The following is a 27,269-nucleotide window of genomic DNA, read 5'->3' on the forward strand; positions in this document are numbered from 1 at the left end:
GTTGTAGATGGCAATAAGATCTCCCCTGAGCCTCCTCTTCTCCAGGCTAAGCAACCACAGTAAAAACTCCCTGTACAGCGATGTGGTTTTGATGCAAATATTCTGTGTTAACTACATGGCTTTTCCTGAATAAAACATTGCTTTTTTGGTTTTAATTGAAGATAATTCAAAACAGTTGAGTTGAGCCTTCTATTTTTGGGCCTTCTGTGTGGTTGTACCAAAATATGTGGTGTTGTATCTGCTGATGGGCTTGACAGTAGTGCATTGTGTAACTTCACACTGTCTAGGATTTAAGTTATTCATCAACAAAACCCCCCAAAATGTCTCCTTTAAAGCATATTGAAGAGTGGAAATAGCTCCACTTCATGAGAACACAGATCTTGGGGACTATATAAGTTTTCTCTGTAAAATCTTTAGCACTTTATTGGTGACTAAATTTTAGTGATGATTTAAGAGGGAATTTACAGTCTTATTTGGGAAAGGATCCTTACTGAAGTCAGAGGAACTTCACGCCTCAGTGCTTTCCTGAATATATTGAGAGAGACTTCAGCATATGCTCAGCTGTTTTCCTGAAGTGGGACTGCAGAAGGATTTATAAAATTAAAAGGCAATATCATTATAGACATTATTAAAATTTCAGACTAGTGTTATTATTATGTAGAGATTTTATTCACCATTATCACACATTCCCATAAAATTCACTTCTTCAAATGACCCTCTTGCAGTCATTGCAGTCATTTCATGGAAATATAGGCTCTGTTGCTCCAGAAACACTGGCTCTCCTAATTTCACTGTTTCACACAGCCCCTGGTTCAGAGAAGCACAAATTATATTTTGCCTGTCTCACTTCACTCTAGAATATCCTAACTTTATGTAGGGCTATTTGTGGTAGAAGTAAATTAAATCTTGATCCTGCTGGCAATTACTGATTTTCCATGTGTGAATGGGAGCTGTTCTGGTATACCACTACAAACAATCCTCAGACAATGGATTTCCTGTTGTACCTCATTCACCTTCTGCATGGAGGAACAGTAGTGTGACCTGGTGTATGCATAGACTGAGGACACCAAGTAAATGAATCCTGTAAGGCGGGTTTGGATTTAGTATCATAGTATCAGTCAGGGTTGGAAGGGACCACAAGGATCATCTAGTTCCAACCCCCCTGCCATGGGCAGGGACACCCCACACTAGATCAGGCTGGCCAGAGCCTCATCCAGCCTGGTTTTAAACACCTCCAGGGACGGGGCCTCAACCACCTGCCTGGACAACCCATTCCAGGGCTTCACCACTCTCATGGTGAAGAACTTCCTCCTCAAATCCAGCCTGAATCTCCCCACCTCCAGCTTCATTTCATTTAAAGCAGTTCAGTAGCTGGTTCATTTTTAGTGTAAAATAAAGACAAGATGTGCAAAACAGCAATGAGGCTTTCAACTGAAAGCTGCAAAAAGACAATTAATAAATGTAATTTAAAGTCAGATTTTCTTCAACTAACCTTGTTTCCCAGAATGGCTTTGTCAGCGACAAGAAAGTAAGTGAAATGGGATCGATAGCTCATCTCCTTTGTTGTAATCATTACTTAGTAGTTTTCTTTTTTAACCTTTCTTCTCTCTTTAGCCTTTATTCTGCATGCCAAAATGGAGTCACTTCCTGCAATATGTTTCATACAACACCAAAATGCACTTCAGTGCAATAACTATTGCTGATTTCAACTGTAATGCGTGCTAGCTTAAGTTCTTCATCCGATGAGATAAAGAAGTTTGAGAGAGAGGTTAGGAGGAAAGGTTACAGTGGAATACTTAGGGCAACTTTGAGCCTTTGCAGAACAATATATTATCAAATGAAATCATGTAGACTCGTGGCTTGGTTAACTCTTAAAAGGAGAAAGATTCAGGGGCAGAGTTTACTGTCTAGGTTTCTTTCACAAACGGCATCCACTTATTCTCAAGTATCTTAAAAGATGACTTCATAAATTAAAGTTGTGCCATGCTGTAACTTCTCCACTTGCTTCTTCCCCACTCCTGAGTGAAAAAAGTAATGTAGGTTTTTTTTTTAAAGGCAGAGAATAGCTGTATTTTTCCTGCACTTTGTCTTTCCACATCTGTCGTTTCAATAGGGAATAGGCGGCTGTAAGTTTCTGCTTTGTCTGTGAGTGTTCTGAACTGTGTGGCTGCTACGCGGGGGGAGGAGAAGGGTGAATTTTCTATGACTGCTGAGGAAACAGCATGATTTCTCAGATGGAATTTAGGACTTTGGAGTCTTGATCTACTGTTCTACAGTTTGCAAATCATTTTCTTCCTGCAAAATAAGTGCTGGTTAGGAATTCTAATGTGTGAAACATACCAGAATAAGGACGTGCTGCTCAGAGCGGCTCATGTTGCACATTACAATTTTTTTTAATACACAGTTTAAGCTGATGAAATTTGTTGTGACATGTGAGTGTTTATTTGCACACATACATATAAATACACACTGCACTGTAAGTTGTGCCTTGAAAACCACTGTGCTATTTTAAACAAGAGCCGGAAACTTCAGGGTGCATTTGAGATACTGACTCGAACGTTCTGTCATCGTATCGCTACTACTCTGTAGCAACCAGTGTGGAGTAGAATTGTTGTGTTTAAAGTCGACATTTGTTTTTCTTGAGGAATTATTTCAATGCAGTGATTTTGTGTATAAGCATTTCTGCTTATAGTTATGTATATATGTAACTAAATGTGTAGCATATGTTGTTGAGAGGCGTAGAATAAAGAATAACAGTCCTCCATAAATTATTCACGGGGCTTTCTCTCAAGCAGCCAGCATGACAGAGAGGTTACCTATGTGTTCTTCAGCTACCCTGAAAGCACAGCAGAAAGGGAGCTGATACATGCTAGTTGAAAATGTTTGTCTAACAGGTTGCTGTATAGTAGCTCTCCAAACCCTGTTATCAGTGAGCTGGCCCTCTTCACAGTGTGAGTGCTGTCACTTAGATGCAGGCATGGAGCAATCTCCTGTCTCCATAAGCCCAAATTGAGTCAGCCCGTGAAAGGTTCTGAAGAACAGGAGATGGTCGTCTTCTGAAGCAGAGTTGTGTGACCTGATGCTTCTTGGCTCTCATGTTATAAATGGATTTGGATGTTTTTCCTCCTGAGCATTTTGTTCAGCTGCCTCTGTGCCTCCTTTGTGGCTCTCTGAGGAAGTGCCTGATGTGCATCTTGAGGTGTCTGTCAGCCCTACCATACAAGTGCTAGGAGGTATGAACAAGAGCTACATGAATGGGGCTCCCAATTGTGGAAAAAAGCCCTACCATACAAGTGCTAGGAGGTATGAACAAGAGCTACAAGAATGGGGCTCCCAATTGTGGAAGAAAGGCTGGGCAGGGGATTGATGTGTTCCTGTGTCCAAAATGCAAACTGCCCTTTGGCAAAACCCAACCTTGTGCTTATCTGAGACTTAGAGCTTAAAACTGGTACTGTTCCTCTGTGGCTGTAAGGAAGATTAGGTCTCTCATCCATGCTGGAGTGCTTCAGCTAAATTTAACTCTGCCTGTTGGAAAGATTTACTCATAGGATTATGGCACAGCTGTGGAAACTGCTGCTGTTGTTTTGGTTGGAGATTTGAGACAACCTCATCGAGGGGGGGTGGAATATTGAATTTTTATTTTTATATATTTACATGCTATTGTGCAAGATGCCAAAGGAGAAACAAAGAGGTGCACAGCTGAACGGCGCTGGGGAACAAGTTGCGCGATAGCACTGCGCAAAGCCAGTGCTCTTATAGGAATCCAGTTCCCCCCTCCACATTACCTGCATGTGTGGCTGGAAACATAACAGAGAAGCATATTCTAAGCTTTGCATCTTGCTTTAAAAAAAATAAAATTAAATTAAAGCTCATTACAGTAAGTTTCTAGGCAGCTGTCTTCTGATATGTGAAAGCTGTGTGGCACTGCTCAGGTTTGCTGGTTGCATTTTTGGTCAAATACTTATTTCACAGTGTCCTGTCTGTACTTCTCTTCCAGGTTCAGGTCCTTCGTAATGCAGGGGAAGAAGTGACCCTAACTGTGTCCTTTCTGAAAAGAGCACCTGCTTTTCTCAAACTGCCCCTGAATGAAGATTGTGCATGTAAGCCTTTATTACTTGGCCAAAAGAAAACTCAATTCAGTGCTCATGAATGCTTGCAGCTTTCCAACCTGCTGCGCGTTAAGGGTGATTGACAGCAGCTTTTTTGGTCAGCATTGCTGCCTGAATACAAGCACCTCGTGTTGCCAGGTCTTGTAGCAGCTTTCACCTCAAGCAATAAATTGCTATCTTTGCTTGAAAACCGGACCACCAGGCGTTTGGCTGATGTGAATCAGCAAAGCTGCAGGTGAAACAGGGGAATTGCATTAGTTTCCAGTAGTTCACATCCTGATGCAGAGTATTTAGAAGCATTTTTTTCAGGCAGCATCTGATAACATTTTAGTCTGAAAGAGTTTTGTCTTGTAAATGTGAAAATGAGATTGTGTGTGTCTATTTAGAGGACTTGAAATTTCCTGTTTAAAATTCAGAGGCTTTGGTGGAGGTGTCTGTCTACCTAAAAATAAATTATTCTGGATGATTTGTATTTTGTTTAAGTCCAACTGAGTTTTAGTCAACTAGCCCCATGAGAGACATATGGAGACAGCTGCCTTCCTTTAATTATATTAAATTGTAAGTGTGGGTGCATAATTATAGACAGTTACAGCACATCTAAGCATATTTATATGTCAGCCTGTGCCTTTTGTCACTGCTGCTTTCCTTCTGCTTCTTGCTCCTAGGAGGGTAAAATACATTGTCTGAGTGCTAAGGAAAAAAACCAACCCAAAACAATAAATATTTGAATACTTTCAGTTTGTCATTTGAGGTTGGTAGGAGTTGAAGGAATTACTAAATAGTATTTTATACAAGCATTTGCTGAAGTCCTATCTTTATCTCCCATCTAGATATTAAGCTTTAATGAAGCAAGGGGAAAAAAAATTAGAACCCCATAATCTTAACTGTGCCCCACTAACATTTGTCCCTTTTCTGGGAGGTTGAGGTACCACAGAGTATCCCCAAGTGATGCACACAAACATGCACGTGCATTGATCCTGTCATGTTCATTTTGAGGTCTATCACTGTAGTCTCCTAAGCTGTTAGGACAGTTAGAATTATCAGTGAGCATAACAAAAGCATTATTTGACTTGTTTCTTCAAGTGGAAACCAACTGAGGAGGTACACTTACCCTTTTGTCATTAAATTTACCAAAAACTTCAGTGTTTTTTGTTTGGTTGGGTTTTTTTTCTGGGGGGTTGGGTTTGGTTGGTTAGTTGGTTTTACCAAGCAGCTTATTAACTCTTTTAAGCAAATAACTCGGAAAGGGATTCTTGAGCCCCCTACTCAGTTTAAAAAGGTGTTCCAATCAAAGTGGAAGACAGCTGCTGGCTGAATGGAGACCGTAAATGAATGTTGGATATGATAAAACTAGTGTGGGAAGGGGGGTAACAGACACACAGAGGTTTGAATTATAACACTATAGATTAATGAAGATTTTTTTGGTGTCTTTATGTTTGTATTAGGTGCCCCCAGTGACCAGAGCAGTGGCACATCCTCTCCCCTGTGTGACAGCGGTTTGCATCTCAACTACCATCCCAACAACACAGTAAGAGCTCAGTTTCTTGATGGAATTACACAAAGTAATGATACCATAATAGCTAAGTGGAAGTAACTAATGAGGGGCACCAACATGGGAGGAATTCTAATTAATATTGGAGAAAGACAGATCCATAGGGGGTAGATAGAATTGCCATATTAATATATGGCTGTGAATTAAACTATGACAAATTATGTCAGCTGAGATTGGGCCTTGGTAGGTGTAATTACTATTTTTATCTGGGCAATGGGGAGTTTTTTTGTTTTTTAATTCTAGATTTTTTTTCCAGAACATAGGAGTTAAAATTATTGAAATTAAAAGAAACCTTTCGAAAGAAAATGTAGAAAACTATTTCAGAATGTGTTTTTTCATGATTATGATTTCATTTATTACCTAAAACTCCTTGTGGAGGAAGATTTAGGGGCATGGTTCTGCCTGTTTTTAAGGTGAGAGCGTTTTGCTTTGAGAAACTTCAAATCTCAACTGAAGAATGACAGCAAAAGGAGACTGAAATGCTACAGATGTATGATCAGATTTGTAGTAAAAGCTACCACTCAAGTGCAGCAGGGGGTTTCTAACCACTGTCTTAGCCAGAAAATACAAAATTTCCTTTATTTTATAGCGATCTAAAGGTTTCTTTGCTGCATTTTTGGCCTTGTGATAGGTGAAAACAGAGATAATAAATAAACCAATGTACAGCAGGGTTATCATATTGATTTTGACTGAACAATTTTAACCACATGTTAAATCCCATCCACCGTTACCAAGTTTGGAGGTGATGCCACTAGATTAGATGTGTGTGGGGCCAGAGGAAACAAATGGGTACCAGGTATCAAAACTAGTAGCTGATGATGTGATATGTAGTAAATATTTGCTTCTGTTCATGACTAGCCATTTTAAAAAAAGAACACAATCTGTTTTCCCTAGGTTTTCAGAGTACTGTTCCTCACACTTCCTCTGAGCATATTGATGTGGAGGTTTACATAGTTTTGTTTTCTTTGTGAGGAAAAAGTTCAGAATCGCTCTGGTGCTAGCTAAAACTGATGACAAATGATTTGGGGATAGTGGAACACAATGCCAAAAGAAATACAGCCTTTGAAGTCTCTCTCTCTCTCTCTCTCTCTTTTCAAATCTGCTGAGTACTTATACTGAAGCTCCAAACTGAGAAGGACCTTTTGATGTTTTTCAGGATACATTATCATGCTCCTCATGGCCAGCATCCCCAGGACTTAGGTGGGAAAAAAGGTGGTGTGATCTCCGATTGATTCCACTTCTTCACTCGCGGTTTTCCCAGTACCTTCCAGGATCAGATTTGTGCAGGTAAAGAAGTTCAGGAAGTTAAAACTTGACCTCTTGGTTGACAGATACAAGCCATAGGGAGTTGCCTTATTAGAAGAGAGGTGTTATTAGTTTCATTACAGTTGTCAGAGACAGGAAACATAGGAGCTTTCCAAAGGTCTCCCTAGGGCCGTGTCAGCCCAATTTCTGCTCTGACATCAGCCAGGACCAGGTATGTGGGGAAGGTGTGATCTTCCTGCTTGCTTCTCAATTCAGATTGCACATAGGTCATCATATTTAATAACTGCTGATGCTTCTGTCCTCAAAAGCTTTTCTCTAAGCTCCTTTATTGGTTTTTTTATACCTTCAGTTTTCACAATACACTCTGGCACTGAGCTCTGCAATGTGATTAGGTTTTAAAATCTACTTCATCACCTGATAACTTCATTGGGTGAAACAATTCCATTGTTTGAAACAATGTCCCCATGGGAACAGTGAGCCAAGAGCAGAAGGAGACCGCAGGGCAGGATGAGGCAGTGTCCAGGCAGATAAGGGCCTCATTTGACTGCCCCCACTGCAGAAGCAGAGCAGGCTTAGGGGTGGTCTTCAAGTGAGTCTACTATTAGTTAATTTAATATTTTCCTAGTAAAGCAGAAGAAATCATAAAGGAAGATAAGAATGTTCTGGAACCATTACTGTTTTTCAGATCAAATGTAAAAGAAAGTAGCTACAGAGTATAGCAAGGCATAGTATAAGATTATGATCATACTCGTTAAAGGTTTTCAGTCCAAAGTGTCCTGTGGACTAATTCATCATCTGTATATACAAGAATGAAGTTCTAATAGTAAAAAATCCTATTGAGTTCCAGCAGGTAAGTCATTAGCTAGAGGACAGATGTCTGCAGTTACAGAGCATATTTCTCCATTACTGCTTATTCTAACCCATTAGAAACATTAATTCTTAAAATAAGCTCAAAGGATGTATCATTTGTGAGGCTGTGAGGCCTTACTAATGGAGATAAACTCTGCCTGTCCTGTGTAGCCTTCATGTCTGCCAGCTTAGATGTGTCAGTGTGGAAAGACTTTATGCTATATACCCTCCTGGCTTGTCAGGCATTAGCAGTTCAAAATGTCCTGTTCCTCTGCTCATACACATGTAAAATTACCCAATTAATACAGAAAAAGCTTTATTAACATTTCTGGGAGGATTGTTCTGTGACAGAACCTCCCCAGTATTTTCTCTCTGCTGTTCTGCTCACCCTTCTGGGTTTCTATGGGTCCTACAGTCAGCTGATACCGTCTGCCCCAGGGTGATTTCTCATGTCCCCCAGAAACTAAGGAGAAAGGAGTGTCCTTCAGCCTCAGTTTTAAGGTTATGTGGGATGAATGTTATTGTTTCTTACCACAGCCTGCTTCCCTATCACTGGTTCTCAGCAAACATTTGATAGTTCTACAAAAGCCTGCCACAGCCTCAGTTAATTCTGAGGGATGTTCTTTCTTAGAAGTACACTGCCTGGATCGTCTTTGGTTTACACAGCAGGCTGAGTAGAAGGGAGTCCTGAAAGAGAGAATAAACAAATTTGAGCATCATGCTGTCCCTTTTCTGTAAGGACTTATTTAGAATTCTAGTCAGGAAGAATTCACTAATCCTATTTCCAGTCATTTAAAATAAAGGGTATGCTAAACAAATGTCAGCTACATTATCTGAAGATGCTTTAAACAAATATTCCTCAAAGACCTTACCTGAATTACTGTGGAAATGAGTCATTGAAAGTAGTTCTTAGTCTGTACCTTTAGATTTTAAGGAAATAATCACTACCTGTGTGAAAAGGCAACTAAACTGATGTTAACTGATGGATTGAGGTAAACCACCACCCTCTGCATGTTCAGGTTAGGACACAGAAACCTTATCACAGACTCATGATTATTATGTATTACATTTTTACATATGTATTTTATATATATATATAAAAAGACTATATTTTATTCATTATTCTCCTATAAGAGCTGGTTCTTGTGATGGAACTCTCAAAGTAAAGAAGGTTTTGTGCCTAATTCATTTTTAATACTTGTCCTCACTGAAGGAAAAAAATGAATCAGTATTTGACATGAATACAGCAAAGGCATTTATGGTAGAGATAGATAGCTTTATGTCCTACACAATCAGAATATGATTTCAAGAAGGAAGGGGAAAAAAAATACTTTGTAGAATGGATATCTCTCTTGAGATGTCAGAAATTGTCATCAGTGACAGTTTTACCTTGAAAATAACACTCAGTTTTGCCTGAACCATTCTCAAAGAATCTAAATGGTTATTGGATTTTAAACCATGAATTGATCCTTAATGGATGGGTTTATAGCAGAATGCCAGGAGTGAAACTTGGTATTCTCTGTATGTTTACTAATCTCTTACTCAGAGACACAGATTGATGTTGAAGTTTTTTTGGTTCTGAAGCCAGAAACCTGTGAGCTTTCTAAAGGCTGTTGGCCAAGGAGGCTATTTACTGAAAAATTAAGTTTGCCACTGCTTTAGTGTCTGAAAGTTTTCTCATGTTCTGTAATTGCTCATCTCTCAGCTCTGGAAAGCCAGTGCATAATGCATGACAGATTATTGTCTAGATGCCCAGATTGGTACTGGGATAGAGGCATCCAGGTTGGCCATTGTTTCTGTCAGTGGATGGCTCTTGGCATTCCAGTGTATTTTGCTAGTGATCCTATATTCGGAATTGCAGTTGGAAAAAAACCCACATAATGAATTCTACCTGTTAGATCTTGAATTTTCCAGCTTTTCTATCAGTAGTTTAGAAAAGGATCAAAATTCTATAACCAAGAGCAAGTAACAAGAGGCATCCAGAAGGGAATCTTACCGTATTTAAACTGTGGCTGAGAAAACTGAAGCAAAAGTTGTTGAGAAAAAGGTACTGGATTCTGCACTGTGCTCTTTCTCTCTGATCTGCAGTATTAGCTCTTTCATATGTGTCAGCTATTTCACATGTTTAGTCTCTGAAGTCATACAGTGTTGGTCAAGGTTCCATGGAGCTATGGAATCTAGGAAAGATCTTTTTATAGCTTTATAGAAACTTAACTTAGTCTGAGTTGACCTTTTAGCATGATCTTTTTAATATGTCAGGTATTTATGAAACAAGAAAGCCAGCAATTTATCAGTGTTCAGTGCCTGACCTTCATTGTAGTTGAAAGAAAAGCGTTTCTACAAGTATTGTTAAGATGATATGCTAGAACAGATGAAATTTTCTTCTGACCTGATCTGTTATGACATGTCTATAGGCAAAATGCATTCCAAGTAATTGCTGTGGATGGGGTTTGCAGTGGAATAATTCAGTGTCTCTCTGCTGAAGACTGTATTGACTGGCTACAAGCAATAGCAAGTAACATTTCCAACCTCACAAAGCACAATGTAAGTATGGATCCAAGTAAGCCAGAAGGTTTCCCAATCATATTTGATTATAGCTGTCATAAAGGCCTAATGGGTTCACACACAGAATTATCTGCATATAAACAGTGCTTGAGGCTGTCTGAGGGAAGTCAACTCAGGTTTGTCATCAAATCAGACTTTGTGAGAAATCATTGAATGGGAAAACATTCTCCCCTACAGTCATATAGTTCACTTCATCACTATCAGAGTTATTCACTTCTTAGCAATACCAGCCAGCATTAGAAACAAAGACCAGACACACAGGAGAAAGCCCAGTGTGATGGGTAAGCACGTTTCAAAGCAAAAAATGCTGTGCTTTCTGCATAGTTTGAGAAAGCTCATCTGTATGAAGACTTGTATAGTCGTAGCTGAATTACATATTAGGTCTCTCAATTAACACAAGGTTATTCTGTGATATAGATGTGGATGCTTATTGTCAGCAAAATTCAAATGCATTTGTGCTTCCTGTGCTGTACTTCCATGACCTGTTCTTGTGGGATGGGTTTTGCTTTTTATTTGAAGCAAGGATAAACATTAGGCAAAAGTTTTGCCAAGCTAGTAGCAGTTTGATTGAAAGATCTTCTGGACCTGCCTAGGATGTGTTTTGCATATGATGGGTGACATTTAGGTTTTCCTATAGCAGTCTGTATGTTACCTTTCCAGGTTTTCCTCAAAAAAAGGTAAAGCACACATGGGTAACTCCACTGTTTTGAATTGAGTTATAACAAGGAAGCCCTTGAGGATTTAATTTATATTCTCTCAGCTGTCCTGAAATCTGCTTTAGCCTCCCAAACCTACCTCTAAATTTGCTTCTGTTTCCAATACACATGGAAGGAAGCTATATTTCTTGGGAGATTTATATTCAAGATGCAAAACTATGTTCCATCTGGCAGCAATATCTAAAAGTCATTGTCTTATAAAAACGTGACAGACATGAATTCATCCACCATCTGCAAGCTTCCACACAGTACAAGCCAACTTTGTGGCTATTTATTCATCCTTACAATGCTGTTGATGTATGGAACCTTTGTTATCTCACTAGGCATCCTGAGAAATGAGGCTGCTGATTTCCTTTTCCTTTATTATATCTCTTGCCATCTTTAGTTCAGGCTGTTAATGATTCTTGCTACCTGAAGTGGCATATTTATTAACTTACAGCAATAGATAGATGAGCCTAAATTCTGTCTGATAGTACTGTATGTAGCTCTGATGAGACTATAATTATGATTGTGTAGTATAAATTGAATTGCAATAATGCACTGCTGTTAGGGTTTCAGTGCTCTAAAAATGAGTACAGTTTGTAATTCTGCACTACTTTCCACCCATACAGAAACAGGGAATCTGGTGCTTTATGATATGGAAACAGTGAATTCTGCAACTCTTATGCCAGTCTTGACTTCATCTCAAAGACATCCTGTAAAGTAATTGAGAGAGTTAGGGCTTATGACAATTAGCCATGAATCTTTTCTTAGAACTGCCCTAATTGTTCATAGCCTGTATGAATTTATGGAAGCCAATGGCACTCTCATTTCTGTAATGTACTTTTAAATTGTCAGTTGCCAGAAAGAATTAGTTATTTGACAGCATATGTGATAAGTGGATATAAGAAATGGTAGAAGCATAGAAGGGGCAGGGGGAAAAACAACAAACATAAACAAACATAAACTGGGAACAATGATTGGGTGTGATTAGGGGTCCCTATATTTTCTTTCTTTACAAGATGGTTATTGACATACACATACTGTTGGTGTTAGCATTTTTTCTCCAAGGGAGGCATTTACTCACAGTCATTCTCCCTTACCATGGCAACTTTAATAAAGGTAATAGATTCACAGCATTGTTTAGATTGGAAAGGACCTTAAACCTCATCCAGTTCCAACCCCACTGCAGTGGCCAGGAACATCTTCCACTAGCCCAGGTTGTTCATGGCCTCATCCAGACTGGCCTTGAACACCTCCAGGAAGGGGGCATCCACAACCTCTCTTGGGCAACCTGTTCTAGTATCTCACCACTCTCACTGTAAAGAATTTCTTCCTACTCTCCAATCTACATCTCTCCTCCTCAAGCTAAAAGTTGTTCTCTCTTGTCCTATCTCTACAAGCCCTCATGAAAGGTCCTTTCTCAGCTTTCTTGTAAGCCCAGTTGAGGTACTGTTCAGCCTTCTCTACTCCAGGCTGAACAGCCCCAAGTCTGTCATTGTAGAGGAGGTTCTCTAGCCTGCTGATCATTTTTGTGGCCTACTCTGAACCTGCTCCAGCAGTTCCATGTCCATCTTACGCTGGGGTCATCAGAACTGGATGTAGTACTGCAGGTGGGGGTCTCATGAGAGGAGAGTGGAGGGGAAGAATCACTTCCTTTGTCCTACTGGTCACACTTTCAGTTTATCCCAGGATACAGTTGGCTCTCAGGGCTGCAAGCACACTTCATCTGATTCATGCAATATTGCATGGAGTCAGATTAAATTCTTGGCTTGCACTAATATTTACATAAGAGCAAAACATCAGAATAGTGAATATGTTCTTTGGTCTTTGCAGGGTTTAAATTAAGCTCTGAGGCGCTTTCTCTACATTCCTTATTATTGAAGGCTTCAGCTGACATAGTATAATAAAAACTAATAATCTGTTTAGTTGTGAGACACTTTGGAGGGGTGTCATATTTACTGTTAAGATCCCACCCTGCTGAAAGGTAGCAAGGAACCTGTAATTAAGGAGGAGGAAAAAAAAGGGAAAAATAATGTCTTCATTGCTTTAAAGCAGCAAAGAAACAATGACAAGAATAAAGAAAGCAGGAGCAGTCTGAGTGGGAGCACAGGCAAGCCACTTGGGTTTTGCAGAGAGGTAGCACGTGGGGGAAGAAAAAGTACTCATTATAAGTTGCCCTTTCCTGCCAAAATACCAAGCTGCCCTTTCAGTAGCAGTTGGAGACTTCCAGCTTACTTTAACCTGGTTTTTTGTTGTGTAGTAAACTGTTCAATATTCCACAATTGGTTTATTTTAAGCGAGAGTGTGTTGAAAGTGGCTGTTGAATCGAAACAGCAACTGGGAACTGGGAGGCTAGGCAATAATAACCTTTCTTTTGTATCCCTCCCCTTTGCTGTCTTCAAAAAAGCAACACAAGCAAACATCTATATCATTGTGTGTGTTTCAAAGTGAGGTTAGCTTGTTTTCCCATCTCTTTCCCCTTACTTAACAAATGTATTTCTAAAAGGTGGTTACATCTTCCATATCCAATTAATAAAAAAGGAAAAAAAGAAACCCAAACAGGAGAGAGAAAAAAGAAGGAAAAAAAAACCTAAAAGGAACTGAAATGCACTCAAAAAGCCATGAAGCACCTCAGGGAATACATTATCAGTAGACTAATGTGTTGGAAGCACTTTCTCCATTTGGTTGTCTTGCTTCATGAAGTGCCATAGACATCCAGTGCATTCTGATAGTGCACTGCTTACATCTGCCTGAGGAAGAGAAGTGGCTGGGAGGAAGAGGCAGAGGGCAGAGATTGGAGCAGCCAAGCCCACTTGATGGGAAAACACGTAAACCAGCAAATTACCACTAGGCATAAAGTGCTGCGCTGAAAATGACCCCAAATCCTTTGGACTTGTCATTTCACTGCTAACAAAATGTGTTAGGAAACTCCTCCACAGGTTTCTTATCTCTTTGAAAATACCTGATGGAAGTGGCAGGCATTTCTAGGGGGGAGTCTGGAAAGTCTGAAATTATAGCTGTGCTGATTGGAGTGCTAACATGATTGCAGGGTTGGGTTGGATTTCTTCTTCACCGTTTTGTTTATTTCAGAAAATGAGGTAATTGCATACAAAACTTATTTCAGATGCTATCACTGAGGTCATGAAGTCAAGCTTAAAAAATTGAGGAGGATGCACCTTGTTTCAGTCTCATCTCCCACTGCATGGTACTCTGTGAGTTACTGCACTGAAATAGGTGTTTTTGCCTCTTTGAACTGTTTATAGTGACAATATGAGAAGTGTGGGGGTGGGGTTGGTTTGGTTTTATTTGGTTTTAAATTGTTTTGAACAATTTTGCCACCTGCTAAGGGGTATTTTCCTAACTGTACCAATCAGGAGCTGTAATACAGTGACAGGAAGGAAGATTTTCTTTAGTGCATGGAGTCACTCGAGACGACTTTGATCTTAAATAACTCTAACTGACTTAAAAAGTAACAAAAAGCAGAGCTTCCACTGACTGCTTCCCAGATTGTCTGAGGTGGTGGAGTCACCATCACTGGAGGTGTTTAGGAAGAGATTGGATGGGGTGTTTGGTGCCATGGTTTAGTTGATTAGATGGTGTTGGGTGATAGGTTGGACTTGATGATCTCAAAGATCTTTTCCAACCTGGTCTATTTCTATTCCTATTCTATTCTATTCCTATTCTATTCTATTCCTATTCTATTCTATTCCTATTCCTATTCTATTCCTATTCTATTCCTATTCTATTCCTATTCCTATTCTATTCCTATTCTATCCTATCCTATTCCTATTCTATCCTATCCCTATCCCTATCCCTATCCCTATCCCTATCCCTATTCCTTATTCTATTCCTTATTCTATTCCTTATTCTATTCCTTATTCTATTCCTTATTCTATTCTATTCTATTCCTATTCCTATTCCTTATTCTATTCTATTCCTATTCCTTTATTCTATTTCTATTTCTATTCTATTTCTATTCCTATTCTATTCTCCACCCTTTCTGATAGTATTTCAGTTTAGGAATCCTATAAAAATTACTGTTCATGAAAGAAAATATTAAGTAGTTTTCTTGAGTTAATTTAGGAGCTTGCTGGCAAAGAATGGATGAAAAATAGGTTTGTTAGGGACTGCAGCTGCCTTAAACGTCAGATACTTTTTGCTTTTCTGGGTTTGTCCTGGTTCTCAAACACAAATAGCTATGGACTTTGCCAAGAAGTGAAGCAGATGTCCCCAAAAATGCAGTGTTCTTCATAGAATCCTGAATTTCATCAGGGTTATTTCACCCTGGGGAAAGAACAGTGTGAGCTCATAGAATTAAATCCTGTCATTAAACTAAGGGGGGAAAAAAATAAGTAAGCTGCTTTAATGTCACACTTGTATGTGCATGTATAGGTACGTACACATGCAGATATGCACATAGAAAATAAGATTTCATATGTGTTAGGAGAAATACAGTAAATCTATATAAGAAAATAATGTATAAAACCCTTCTTTTGTGGCTCTGTTTCTTTCTGAAATCAAACCTGTGGTCCTTTGCTGTATGATGTAATGCCTCAGAAGGTATTTGTTGCATAGATTTGACAGATATAAAATGGTATAGCCACTTTAATATTTGATGCAGGCACTCAGTGTTTTATTCCCCAATTTTGCTTTTTATGAGGCAATTATCAGGCATGCCTGAGTAGTCTGTCCAGAGAGCACTTCAGGAATAAAGTCTCCATAGAGGGATCCTAAATTCTGTTTTGATAGGAGATCTCCTGTGATAGGAACAGTAGTCACTAGTTTCTACATACAAAGAATGAGGAAAAGACTTTTGGAAAGGAGGCAACCAGGCAGTTAGAGAATGCCTGTTTCATCTCACCTGTGACTACTTAATGGTTCAGTATCGTAAAATACAACATAAAACGCAATAGGGGAAGAACCTGATGCCCATTAAATCCTTGCGCTTACTTCCAGTTGTATTAGCAGAAAGATGATGTGAGGTCAATGCAGATACACAATTTAGCTCTTTAACGTGATGAATTCCAGGTGTATTCATGAGACTGTCAAATGACATCCAAAAAGCAAACTTTATTTCCATTTCAAGTTACTGGTAGCTAATCTACTACGCTTCCAGCATGAAAAATGGAAACCACAGAGAAGATCAGAAAAGAAAGTGTTTTTGTAGCCCATGGTGTCAGTAATACACTGACCACTTAAATAAAAGGATAAAGTGATTTATTTAGGTAGGGGCTGGTCTCTTCTCCCAGGCAACGAGCACCAGAACAAGAGGACACAGTCTTAAGCTGCAGCAGGGGAGGTTTAGACTGGATAATAGGAAGAAATTCTTCATAATGAGAGTGATTGCCCATTGGAATGGGCTGCCTGGGGAGGTGGTGGAGTTGCCATCATTGGAGGTGTTTAGGAGGAGACTTGATGGGGTGCTTGGTGCCATGGTTTAGTCGATCAGATGGTGTTGGACGATGGGTTGGATGCAATGATCTTGAAGCTCTCTTCCAATCTGGTCTGGTCTATGCTATGCTATGCTATTCTATGCTATGCTATTCTGTTATTGTTCTTTAGATTGAATTGTTTAGAGGTGGTTTTGAATATGTGCAACTAGTCTGTGTGGAGGTGATTTATTTGCATGTTTCATAGGCCTTCTCTTGGTACAGAGTCCCAAAAAAAAAGCAGAGTGGCGCAGTATATGTCCAGATTTCAGAAATGTTTGTGAGGCTGTGGGTGAATGATCATGCAAGCTTACAGCAGTTTCCTCCAGGGAAAACTCTCCTACCTACCTAGCAGAAAATATTGTTTTCACTGTGTTTATTTCCTGAGGTGATTTTTGTAAGGTAATAAAAGGATGAAAACCTTGCTATGGCATGTCAGCATGCTGCGGCTTCTCACATAATTCAGCCGATTTAACATTGGCAGGGGAGTTTTAGCAGTTCTCTTCTGGTATCTGACAGCCAAAGAATAAGATTTCTCTTGCTGTAGCTACTTCTCTCTCTTTTGGTAAAAATAAAACCTGTCCAGTTTTAATTAAGTGATCTCATAGAAATGTTAGGTGTTTGTTCCTAGATCTTCTCCAGCCAAACTTCCTCTGTAGTCCTTACACAGAAGAAAATGTCTTTAAGATTTGAAGACCATCAACCAGTCCTCCCAACTTCTTAAGTACTTCTGTCCCATTGACGAGATGCAGAATGTAGAGATCTCAAGAGGGTAATTACATCTCCTTGAATTAAGTACCTACATCTCCCACTTCTAATAGGAAGAAGGTACTTTAGCATAATTGCTTACAGATAGGAAGAGTCACCCTGACATGACAGGCAGGAGCAATCCCTACTGCTCAGCCTGCAGACCTGGTACCATCTGTCTCATCGCTGGCCAGAAGTGCCTGGAAACAGAGCAGGGCTGAGGCTTCTCTCCTCCATCCAGAGACTGTTCTTTTTACTAGCCATTGAGCCACACAAGTGCTGTTTAGCAGGAGTCAGGGCTCTCATCCAGACCATCCAATAGGAGTACTGCTGAAGTGCAGCAGATACATTCTTATCTCCTGCAGCCTGAGTACTGTATGTCCCATACCATGAGTGGGTACTCTGGTATGTCACCTACTGTGACCAAAGCAAACACTTCATGAGATGCTTTCACATCATGGATTTTTCTCCACTGTTTTGGAGTGGCTTCTTAATTTGTGACATGATTTTTACTGCAGAACATTGCTTTGGGGAAGGCAGGCTGATGCAGAGAATATTTGCTGGCAAAGAATATTGTAGGCTTATGGTTTGGGTTTTAGTTTCTTTTTTATAAGCAATGGTCATGCTGAATAAAGGGTGTAAATGAAAATACTTGTATTCCATGTCCATTCCATTCCCATTCATTGTGGCTTCTGCTTTCCCTTCCCAGGTGCAGATTATAGCAAATAACATTCTAAAAGGGTCTTGACAAGCTGTGTTTTAAACAGATTGTTTTTAAAGTTGTTTGCCTAATGAGATAGTCAGTGTACTTCCCCTGACTTTTTAGCAAAGTATGCCTGCACCTTAATTAAGCTAGCTCCTCTTGCTGCAGCAGCATGGAGATTAGCACATTCATGTACCAAACAGTAGCCATAAATAGCATTTTCATCTCAAAATGTAATGAGCAGGAGTCAGGAGAATGCAGAATGCAATTTGAATAAAAGAAGAATAGTCTGTAGGTTTGGATAGCAACTCGAACTCGCGAAGGCTTGCGGATGATTCCAGCAGTAAATTAAGTTTCCATTTACATAGCTGGATAGGTTGCTGACCAAACCTTAGCTTAAAGCAGTTATCACTGTCTGACCTCTATTTAGCCTTCTGGTCCAAAACCCACTTCCCATTAGCTTTGCAAGTCCATAGAACAAATCACAACAGATCACAACGTATGCATTTTCATAGTTTCATAGTTTCATTCAGGGTTGGAAGGGACCACAAGGATCATCTAGTTCCAACCCCCCTGCCATGGGCAGGGACACCCCACACTAGATCAGCCTGGCCAGAGCCTCATCCAGCCTGCTCTTAAACACCTCCAGGGACGAGGCCTCGACCACCTCCCTGGACAACACATTCCAGGGTTTCACCACTCTCATGGTGAAGAACCTCCTCCTCACATCCAGCCTGAATCTCCCCACCTCCAGCTTCATTCCATTCCCCCTAGTCCTGTCACTACCTGAGATCCTGAGAAGTCCTTCCCCAGCCTTCCTATAGGCCCCCTTCAGATACTGGAAGGCCACAATGAGGTCACCTCGGAGCCTTCTCTTCTGCAGACTGAACAGCCCCAACTCCTTCAGTCTGTCCTCATAGGAGAGGTGCTCCAGCCCTCTGATCATCCTTGTGGCCCTTCTCTGGACACGTCCCAGCACCTCCACATCCCTCTTGTAATAGGGGCTCCAGAACTGGACACAGTACTCCAGGTGGGGTCTCACCAGAGCTGAGTAGAGGGGGAGGATCACCTCCCTCGACCTGCTAGCCACACTTCTCCTGATGCAGCCCAGGATCTGATTGGCTTTGCGGGCTGCAAGTGCACATTGAGAGCTCCTGTTGAGCTTTTTGTCCACCAGCACCCCCAAGTCTCTCTCCTCAGGGCTACTTTCCAGCCAGTCACTGCCCAGCCTGTATTTGTGCCTGGGATTGCCTTGACCCAGATGCAGGACCCTGCACTTGCTCTTATTTTGTGCTTACAGGGTTGGGGATTGTTGTAAACCCCAGAGTCAGTCACAGAAACTTCCCACTCCTAGTTATAATTCCATTCATTCTTTACTATGCAGTGACTTCAAAGGCAGTTTCCATCAGCAAGTAACAAAAGATATGAACCAACTTGCTGCATTACTGGTCTGTGTAGCCCAACTGACCATGATGGTTTTATTTGATCAGAACTGCAACTCTGAAATGTTTTGGATTTGAACAGAGCAGAAACTTTTAGCTCCAGAAATATTAACCCTTTCAGCTTAAAAAAAGCCTTCTGCATATAGATGTCTTCTATCCCACGTCTTAGAAGACAACAAAGGTCAATACTAATAATGGGATTATTGTCAGCACCACCACTCCTTTTATCAGTCTGTTATCATCTTCTTAGCAGTTCTTTGTGTTGTTTTTCTCTGTTGCTGAGTTTACTGCTGTCATTTCACTTCCATTTCCCACACAGCATGGGTTAGTCTACCAGTACCAAAGACCATTTTCATACATTAATACTTACATAATAAAAATAATAAATCTATAGATAGCCATACTTGAGGTAAGATGCATAATGTACTTGTTCACTGGAAAGACAATGCAAGAAGGGACATGGCTACAGGATGAACTTTTCATTAGCCTAAACCAGAAGAAAGAATACAGTAGAATTTGTCACTAAGGGTGGGCTTGGGAAGGATGTAGCACTGGTGGTAGGGCTGGATGAGCTTTTCCTGGAAAGGTGGTAGGGCTGCATGAGCTTTTCCTGGAAAGGTGGTAGGGCTGGATGAGGTTTTTCTGGAAAGGTGGTAGGCCTGCCTGAGCTTTTCCTGGAAAGGTGGTAGGGCTGGATGAGCTTTTCCTGGAAAGGTGGTAGGGCTGCCTGAGCTTTTCCTGGAAAGGTGGTAGGGCTGGATGAGCTTTTCCTGGAAAGGTGGTAGGGCTGGATGAGCTTTATCTGGAAAGGTGGTAGGGCTGGATGAGGTTTTTCTGGAAAGGTGGTAGGGCTGGATGAGATTCCCTCAACTGGGAAGCATTAAGGGTGAAAAGAAATAATTTAGATGTATGCTGGTGGTGACAGAGAAAAGAAAAGGGTTGCTTGACTGCATTTTGAAGATAAAATGATTGGCAGAGAATGGCAAGAAAGTCCAAGTATTTAATGCTCTTTTGGATATGAATTTATACAAAAGGTCTGTTTTAAACAGATGATTGTCACCATTTGTAAGACCAGACAGGGGACTAGTCACATATTAACACAAAGAGTTTTAAATTGACGTATCCTCTTTAATTCCAGCTGTGTCCTAATTGCATTACTCATAAGCCACAAAAGATTAAACCTCTGTGCTAAATCCATTTGCTGAGTGCAGAAATTTTCTAGGTGAAATAAAACAGTAGTGAAGTAGAAATGGTAAACTTGGAGTTGCTGGGTAAAAACTGTCTGTAGCTGTTACTTCATTTCATTACTTGTTTTTCCTTCAGTCATGGCCAGCTTAAAGTTACTTCTTTTGCAATATTATTGTATGTGTTAGCACCCACTTAATGACTGCTAAGAACACTTCCTACTCATAGTGAAAGAGTAATTACATATTTGATGAGGAATTGCTGCCTTCATTCATCTTTGGGATCATTTTCCTTCTTGGGCTTTGAATTTAGCGCTCACCGCAGCCTGTGCTGTATGAATAGGCACAGAATGCTTCAGGTATTTTATTGCCTTGTTCAGTTCTAAATTCTCCCAAGAACACATCATTCTGATGTGTATTACTATTTTAAGTGTTGTTATTATAATAATGTCAGGTTTATACAGCTAATTCCCCCATTATGACAATATATTGTAATGTAACCACATGACAATATATTGTAATGGAACCACAGAAGTTTTACTCACTCTCCATCATCTGGTTTTGTTGCAGCTTGACACATGCATTTCAATTGCTGTAAATTACAGCTTTTGTGTTCTTCTGCTCCTGCCACTGTCTTCATGGTTCATTATACCTTCACTGAATAATTTTTCTCTGGCTTTTTAGCTTTAACTAGAGTGGTACACTAATTTTCTGAGCCTGTGTGTGTGCAGGGAAGATAATATCCCTGAGTGATAACTAAAACTCCACCAGAGTAATGAGAGAAGGCCTTATGGAACAAAAACCTCCATTTGTTTTACTTATTCCAGTATTTTAAGTGTCAGTGCCATGAGGATGATTCTTCCTTTGATGCTGTGTTTTATTGTGGAAACTTAGAGAAGTTGACATGTGCTGATATCCTGAAAAGATGGAATACTATTATTTGCATTTATTAGCTTATAACACCATATTTTCCTCTGGACTGCAAGATCTATTGACACATCAGAAAATCTACACTTGACTAAGCAATCTCTTTTACTACTGAAATGCAATTAGGCAGGGAGTTGCTGTTCTGGAATCTACAGGCACAGATGCACTTCCAATGCAAGATCTTAAAAATATTTCTTGACCTTTCTGTGCCATGTGGCAAGTCTCACTCACACAGAAATATGTCATTTTTAAATGGATTGAAAAACATTATTATCAAAGATGATCCTTAGCCCAATATAAGGCAGTGAAATTCAATGAGGGTTCATAGTTTTCTCATAGGCAAGTCTGAAATGCAGATTAAAGCAAAGGTCATCTTTAAATTTACTTGCAGCATCATCAGTGCCTGCCATAGTCATTCTTAATGCCAAGACATTGGTATTTATGAGGTGTTGGGGAGAATTCTCTGGATTCTTAATTATTCAAAACTCTTGCTGTGTAACGATTGCAAGGTCCTATCCAAGGCAACCAAAAATACACCATCTATGGCTGCTATGTCGATTTAACATTATTGTGGTCAGAATTCTACCTGTTCTGCCTGCCCTTCAGCTATGGTCCCCCAGATGCACAGCACTTTATACTTGTGTGACCCTCTTGCTCATCAATTGAACATTGATTTTCAGAAGTACCAGAAGGTTCTTGAGAAAAACCCACATGTACAAGGACTTCTGCTGGGTGTTTCATAATGAATTCATAGCTCTGAGGTGAAATTGGAAATAAGTAGAAGGAACTGCATTCTTCAGAAGGGAACTAAATACAAGGCTTTTCAAGCTCATCAGCTTGTTAAGAAAAAGAAGGTTAAGGAGAGTCCAATCTTCCCTACATACAGCAATGCAGAAGCTTTGTTGCCAAAGAGTTTCTCATTGAAAACCAGCTCAGAGTATAACTGAATGCAGTGCTAGAGAGTCTGTGATTAATCTGAATGCAGAGTACTGTGAGCCCCATTGTGTTAAAGGAGGAGGGCTCAGGTGTATCTTGCAAAATATGAGGACATGACCTTTAAATGTAAAAGTACTACTAAGTAATTTTGTAGTGTTTCAAGAAAACTGTTACTTCTACAGATGAGTGATAAAGCTCTCAACAGAAACAGGTACTGATAATCTAAGGTTTTTATACAAGTGAAAGTTGGTGGTTGGTTGTTTTGGGGTTTTTTGTGGTGTTTTATTTTCAAGTTTAGCAATTGTGTTAGTACCTGGTTCATTGTCATGTGAATGTAAAGTCTCAACATATTCATAATATTTCCTATTCTGTCACACAAAGTATTTCAGTAATGTAATGCCAGGTGATGTTATTATTTTGGTTTTAGCATAGAATAGAATAGAATTAAGCAGGTTGGAAGAGACCTTTGAGATTATTGAGTCCAAACTATCATCCAACACCATCTAATCAACTAAACCATGGCACCAAGCGCCCCATCCAGTTTCTTCCTAAACACCTCCAGTGATGGTGACTCTACCACCTCCCTGGGCAGCACATTCCAATGGCCAATCTCTTTCTGTGAAGAATTTCTTCCTAACATCCAGCTTAAACCTCTCCTGGTGCAACTTCAGACTGTGTCCTCTTGTTCTGGTGCTGGTTGCCTGGGAGAAGAGACCAACCCCCACCTGGCTACAACCTCCCTTCAGGTAGTTGTAGACAGCAAGAAGGTCTCCCCTGAGCCTCCTCATCTCCAGGCTAAGCAACCCCAGCTCCCTCAGCCTCTCCTCATAGGGCTTGTTCTCCCAACCCCTCCCCAGCTTTGTTGCCCTTCTCTTGACACATTCCAGCAACTCAACATCTTTCCTAAACTGCGGGGCCCAGAACTGGACACAGTACTCAAGGTGTGGCTTAACCAGTGCTGAGTACAGGGGCAGAATGACCTCCCTGCTGCTGCTGACCACACTGTTCCTGATACAGGCCAGGATGAGCTTACTCACAAACGGTTTACCTGGTACTGTCAGCCACATTGTCTCAGAAATATTGTTCTTATTTCCTGTGAGCTCCAAGAGAATAAAAGTGTGTGATTCTTTTAGACAGGAGAAAGTGGAATGGGACACAATGCCACAAAGACTAGATGTTCCTGTACTTTTATTTTTGATCCACTCAAACTAAGCAAACTTGGGTTGGTGGCAGGGTGGTGGAAGATGTAATACCTGTAAAGACTCTGGAAAGCCTCTTTAGCTTCCTTGCCTCAGGTGAGGGCATTTGTCTGTGCCACTGGCGAGTGGCCAGTTTATTGAACCTTGCCAGCAGGATCTCATTTAGATCAATATGCTGTGCTATAAGTATTAAATGTATTTTTAAAATCACTAGCTACATTTCTACGGGGCATTAGGTTCTGTCAAGAGGGTAAATTGTCTCATGTGTTAGATATAATTGTGTAAAATACCCCATTTCTTCTGCCATTTTACTACCCTCTTTGTCTTATTAAATGCCAAAGTGTGGACTGCAAATGCTATTACCTCTACCAAAGTGAGAAGTCCAGAAATAATGCAAACCTTGGCAAACTGTGAACTCTTCATGGGCAAGGTCAGAAGCCAGGTGATAGATTGAGAGCATAGCAACAAACAACATTTAATAGCAGCCTTAAACTAACTGCCTCTTGTTCTGTTTCAGCCGAGTCAGAGAGAAAAGACCAGGCTGGCAAGAGGGACCTAAAAGGCAAGGTGCCATGTGACTGAGTTAAGAAGCAACTCAAAAGCTGAGAATAGGACTTTTTTAAGTGGAAAGAAAAGGAGGAAACTAATGAGCTCCAACAACTGTACCATATACAGAGAAAACTGATGATAATAAAAATTCTGCCATGAGATATTTTTCTTCCAATATCTGCTAATGGTGCAAGTTAAAACCTTAGATGGGAATCAAAATTGTAGATATCTCAATTGAAACCTTAAACTGCATTTGGTGTAATGGTTTGCAGTTCCCTTCCCAAGGAAGGCTGAGGAGGATTCTTGAATTGGAGCATAACTGCTAATAAAATCTCTTTAGAATTGGGTAATTACATGAGAAAGTGAACTGAGTGGAATCTGGGTGGTGTGGATAAGATGATTTGCAGCATGCCACAAGGGTTACAATAGTGCTCTCCTGTGAATGAGGAAAACCTGGCTAACAAGAGGTTTCTACTCACAGGTCTTCTTCATAGAGAAGTAGTCCCATCACAGGCAGTGATGCATTACAATGCTGTTGGCAGTAACTGAAGTTTTTAGCCTAATGACAGAGTAGGGGGGGGGGGTGGAAGAATTAAAATCTGGCAGGCTGGAAAAGCTGTGAGATTAATGATTACCCTTCCCTTGAGGAAGAGATGTATTGGTCATGAGTGACTCATTCCTCTGTGTGATGTAAAATTCAGTCTAGTGTGGGAAGCCTGCCGTCTCCCAGGAGCTTAAATCTGAGGGATGTTGCCAAATCCATCTAGCCAAGTGACAATTAACTGGGACTGCTCATTCATGCAAGCATGACCAATTTCCACGTGACTCTAAGCAGATCGAAATGACTGTGAGACTCTTGGAGGAAGGCTGAGGGGGTCAGAGCTGTTGTTATGGGTTAGTCAGTCCTCCTGGTCATGTAGGAAAAAATGTGTCCTACGATGCTGGTATGCAGAAGCAGTGTCACCAAAGAGGGCTTTGGCTGCTTTGACAATACCATGGGCTTGCAGGAAAATACAGGGTGAAATGGAACTGCTTAACCTGAAGAAAAGACTAATGTTTCCACTTAAAGCTACACAAAGAGCAGGCAGATTCTTTGATTGTGTGATGGATCACATGAGAAGTAATGGACTTGAACTGCAATTAGAAAGAGTCTGTCTTGATATAAGAAGACCTTCCAATGCTAAACAGAGCTGTGCTTGCTGATGGATTTACTCGCAAGGCATTGAGAGTGCCATCATGACCAGGGCTCTACAAATGCGTTGGGCAGACAGGTTTGATCTGTTGAGTTGCTTTTCAGCCATACATTAAATCTGTTATCATGGAATGAAAATATTCATATCAGTGCTTGCAACTGCATTCAGGAAGGCTAGGGTAAGACAAACTATGGCTACAGTTAGACTAAAGGTTTTCCCCCATTTCTGTGGCATGAATACCATCTGCTAGATAATGTATTGTCTAAATGTTAGGTTGTAAGGAAATTATTAGTGAAAACCTGTGGCAGTGACTACCATCTCCTAGATAATGTATAAAATGTATGTTGTAAGGAAATTATTAGTGAAAAGTAAAATTGAAATTTGAGTTACCTACATCATTTAATTTTGTTCTGATATCACAAAGTATGAAAGCTGAACTTTTAAAGTAGGAGAGGGATGTGGAGGTGCTGGAGCGTGTCCAGAGAAGGGCCACAAGGATGATCAGAGGGCTGGAGCACCTCTCCTATGAGGACAGACTGAAGGAGTTGGGGCTGTTCAGTCTGCAGAAGAGAAGGCTCCGAGGTAACCTCATTGTAGCCTTCCAGTATCTGAAGGGGGCCTACAGGAAGGCTGGGGAAGGACTTCTCAGGATCTCAGGTAGTGATAGGACTAGGGGGAATAGAATGAAGCTGGAGGTGGGGAGATTCAGGCTAGATGTGAGGAGGAAGTTCTTCACCATGAGAGTGGTGAAACCCTGGAATGGGTTGTCCAGGGAGGTGGTCGAGGCCCTGTCCCTGGAGGTGTTTAAGAGCAGGCTGGATGAGGCTCTGTCCAGCCTGATCTAGTGTGGGGTGTCCCTGCCCATGGCAGGGGGGTTGGAACTAGATGATCCATGTGGTCCCTTTCAACCCTGAATGATAATATGATACATACAGATCAGTTTTTAGCAGTTTAATTATCTGGTTTCTGCTGGAAGAGTGACATGAGGTTGCTTATTCTGCAGTAATAACTAGTGGACAGAGGGGCTAAGAGCTGTAAACCTCTTAATCAACCATCTACACCAGATAATCAAGCATCTGATTGATTATTTGCATGTAGATAATTATTCCCATTGAAACTTCTGCTTGTTAAATACCAATGTCATTATCTTAAGTGGTGTGTCACTCAAACACTGGGTACATGCAGGACATGCTCCTTTCCTTTGCAGATTGGATTTTTCCTTCATGACTTTAACTCCCTTATTAGCTGCTGTGAATTACCAAAATCCTAACATACTTTCCAAATGACAGAAATACTGTCTTGGTTTTAATTCAGTATGCATATTGTCTTGTTTGTCACCAGCCAAGTTTCCTACCAAGCACAAATACTACAATGTGTCACACAAACATCAGTCTTGCCTACTACTACATTTACCCTTGTAAACTATCAACTGACAAAATATTTTCTACCTTCAGAAAAAAATCTTCTGACTAGATAAATACCATTCCCTTGTCATTTCTGGAACAATTGTTTGATTAGATTATTTTCCTCTTCAACTCAGCCATTTCTCCTGGGTGTTTTACAGACAGATGTGTATTACTGCCATGTTTTGTGAAGGAGAGTGATCCAGGGTGCTCTGTGCTCTGGCTTCAAAATCTAGTTATTTTCTGTGCTTTAACCTCGTTCCTCTGACAAGTGCAGGTATCTTGAAGCTCTTTTGATCTAGGGATGTGTTGAAAACGTTACTGCTTCTTTTGCATAGTCTACTGAACCAGTCATTATGACCTGCTACTCCTACTCTCTTCTCAACCTTAGATGTTATTTTAGTGAGTTCTCAAGCTAAAGTATAATAGCTCAAGATAAGATTTTAACTTCATTCACATAGTGAGGTTTGGAAGATTAGGATCTCACAATAAGTCAATCATGTGGAAATGAACTGCAG

At 40.4% G+C, this 27,269-nt stretch overlaps 1 protein-coding gene across 6 annotated transcripts in view; it reads left to right on the forward strand.

The window, feature by feature from the left end:
• SNTG1 (syntrophin gamma 1) overlaps positions 1-27,269 on the forward strand; it is a 273,334-nt gene that overhangs the window by 186,697 nt on the left and 59,368 nt on the right. For all 6 annotated transcript variants that reach the window (XM_068158802.1, XM_068158799.1, XM_068158804.1 and 3 more), the window contains 4 exons: positions 3,998-4,100; positions 5,555-5,637; positions 6,818-6,948; positions 10,191-10,320. In XM_068158802.1, the coding sequence (XP_068014903.1) occupies positions 3,998-4,100; positions 5,555-5,637; positions 6,818-6,948; positions 10,191-10,320 (447 nt within the window). The remainder of the gene's footprint in view (positions 1-3,997; positions 4,101-5,554; positions 5,638-6,817; positions 6,949-10,190; positions 10,321-27,269) is intronic.

The sequence above is a fragment of the Melanerpes formicivorus genome, unplaced genomic scaffold (assembly GCF_026170545.1).
Source record: "Melanerpes formicivorus ecotype bairdi unplaced genomic scaffold, bMelFor1.0.p_v2 SCAF_42, whole genome shotgun sequence".
NCBI lineage: Eukaryota > Metazoa > Chordata > Aves > Piciformes > Picidae > Melanerpes > Melanerpes formicivorus.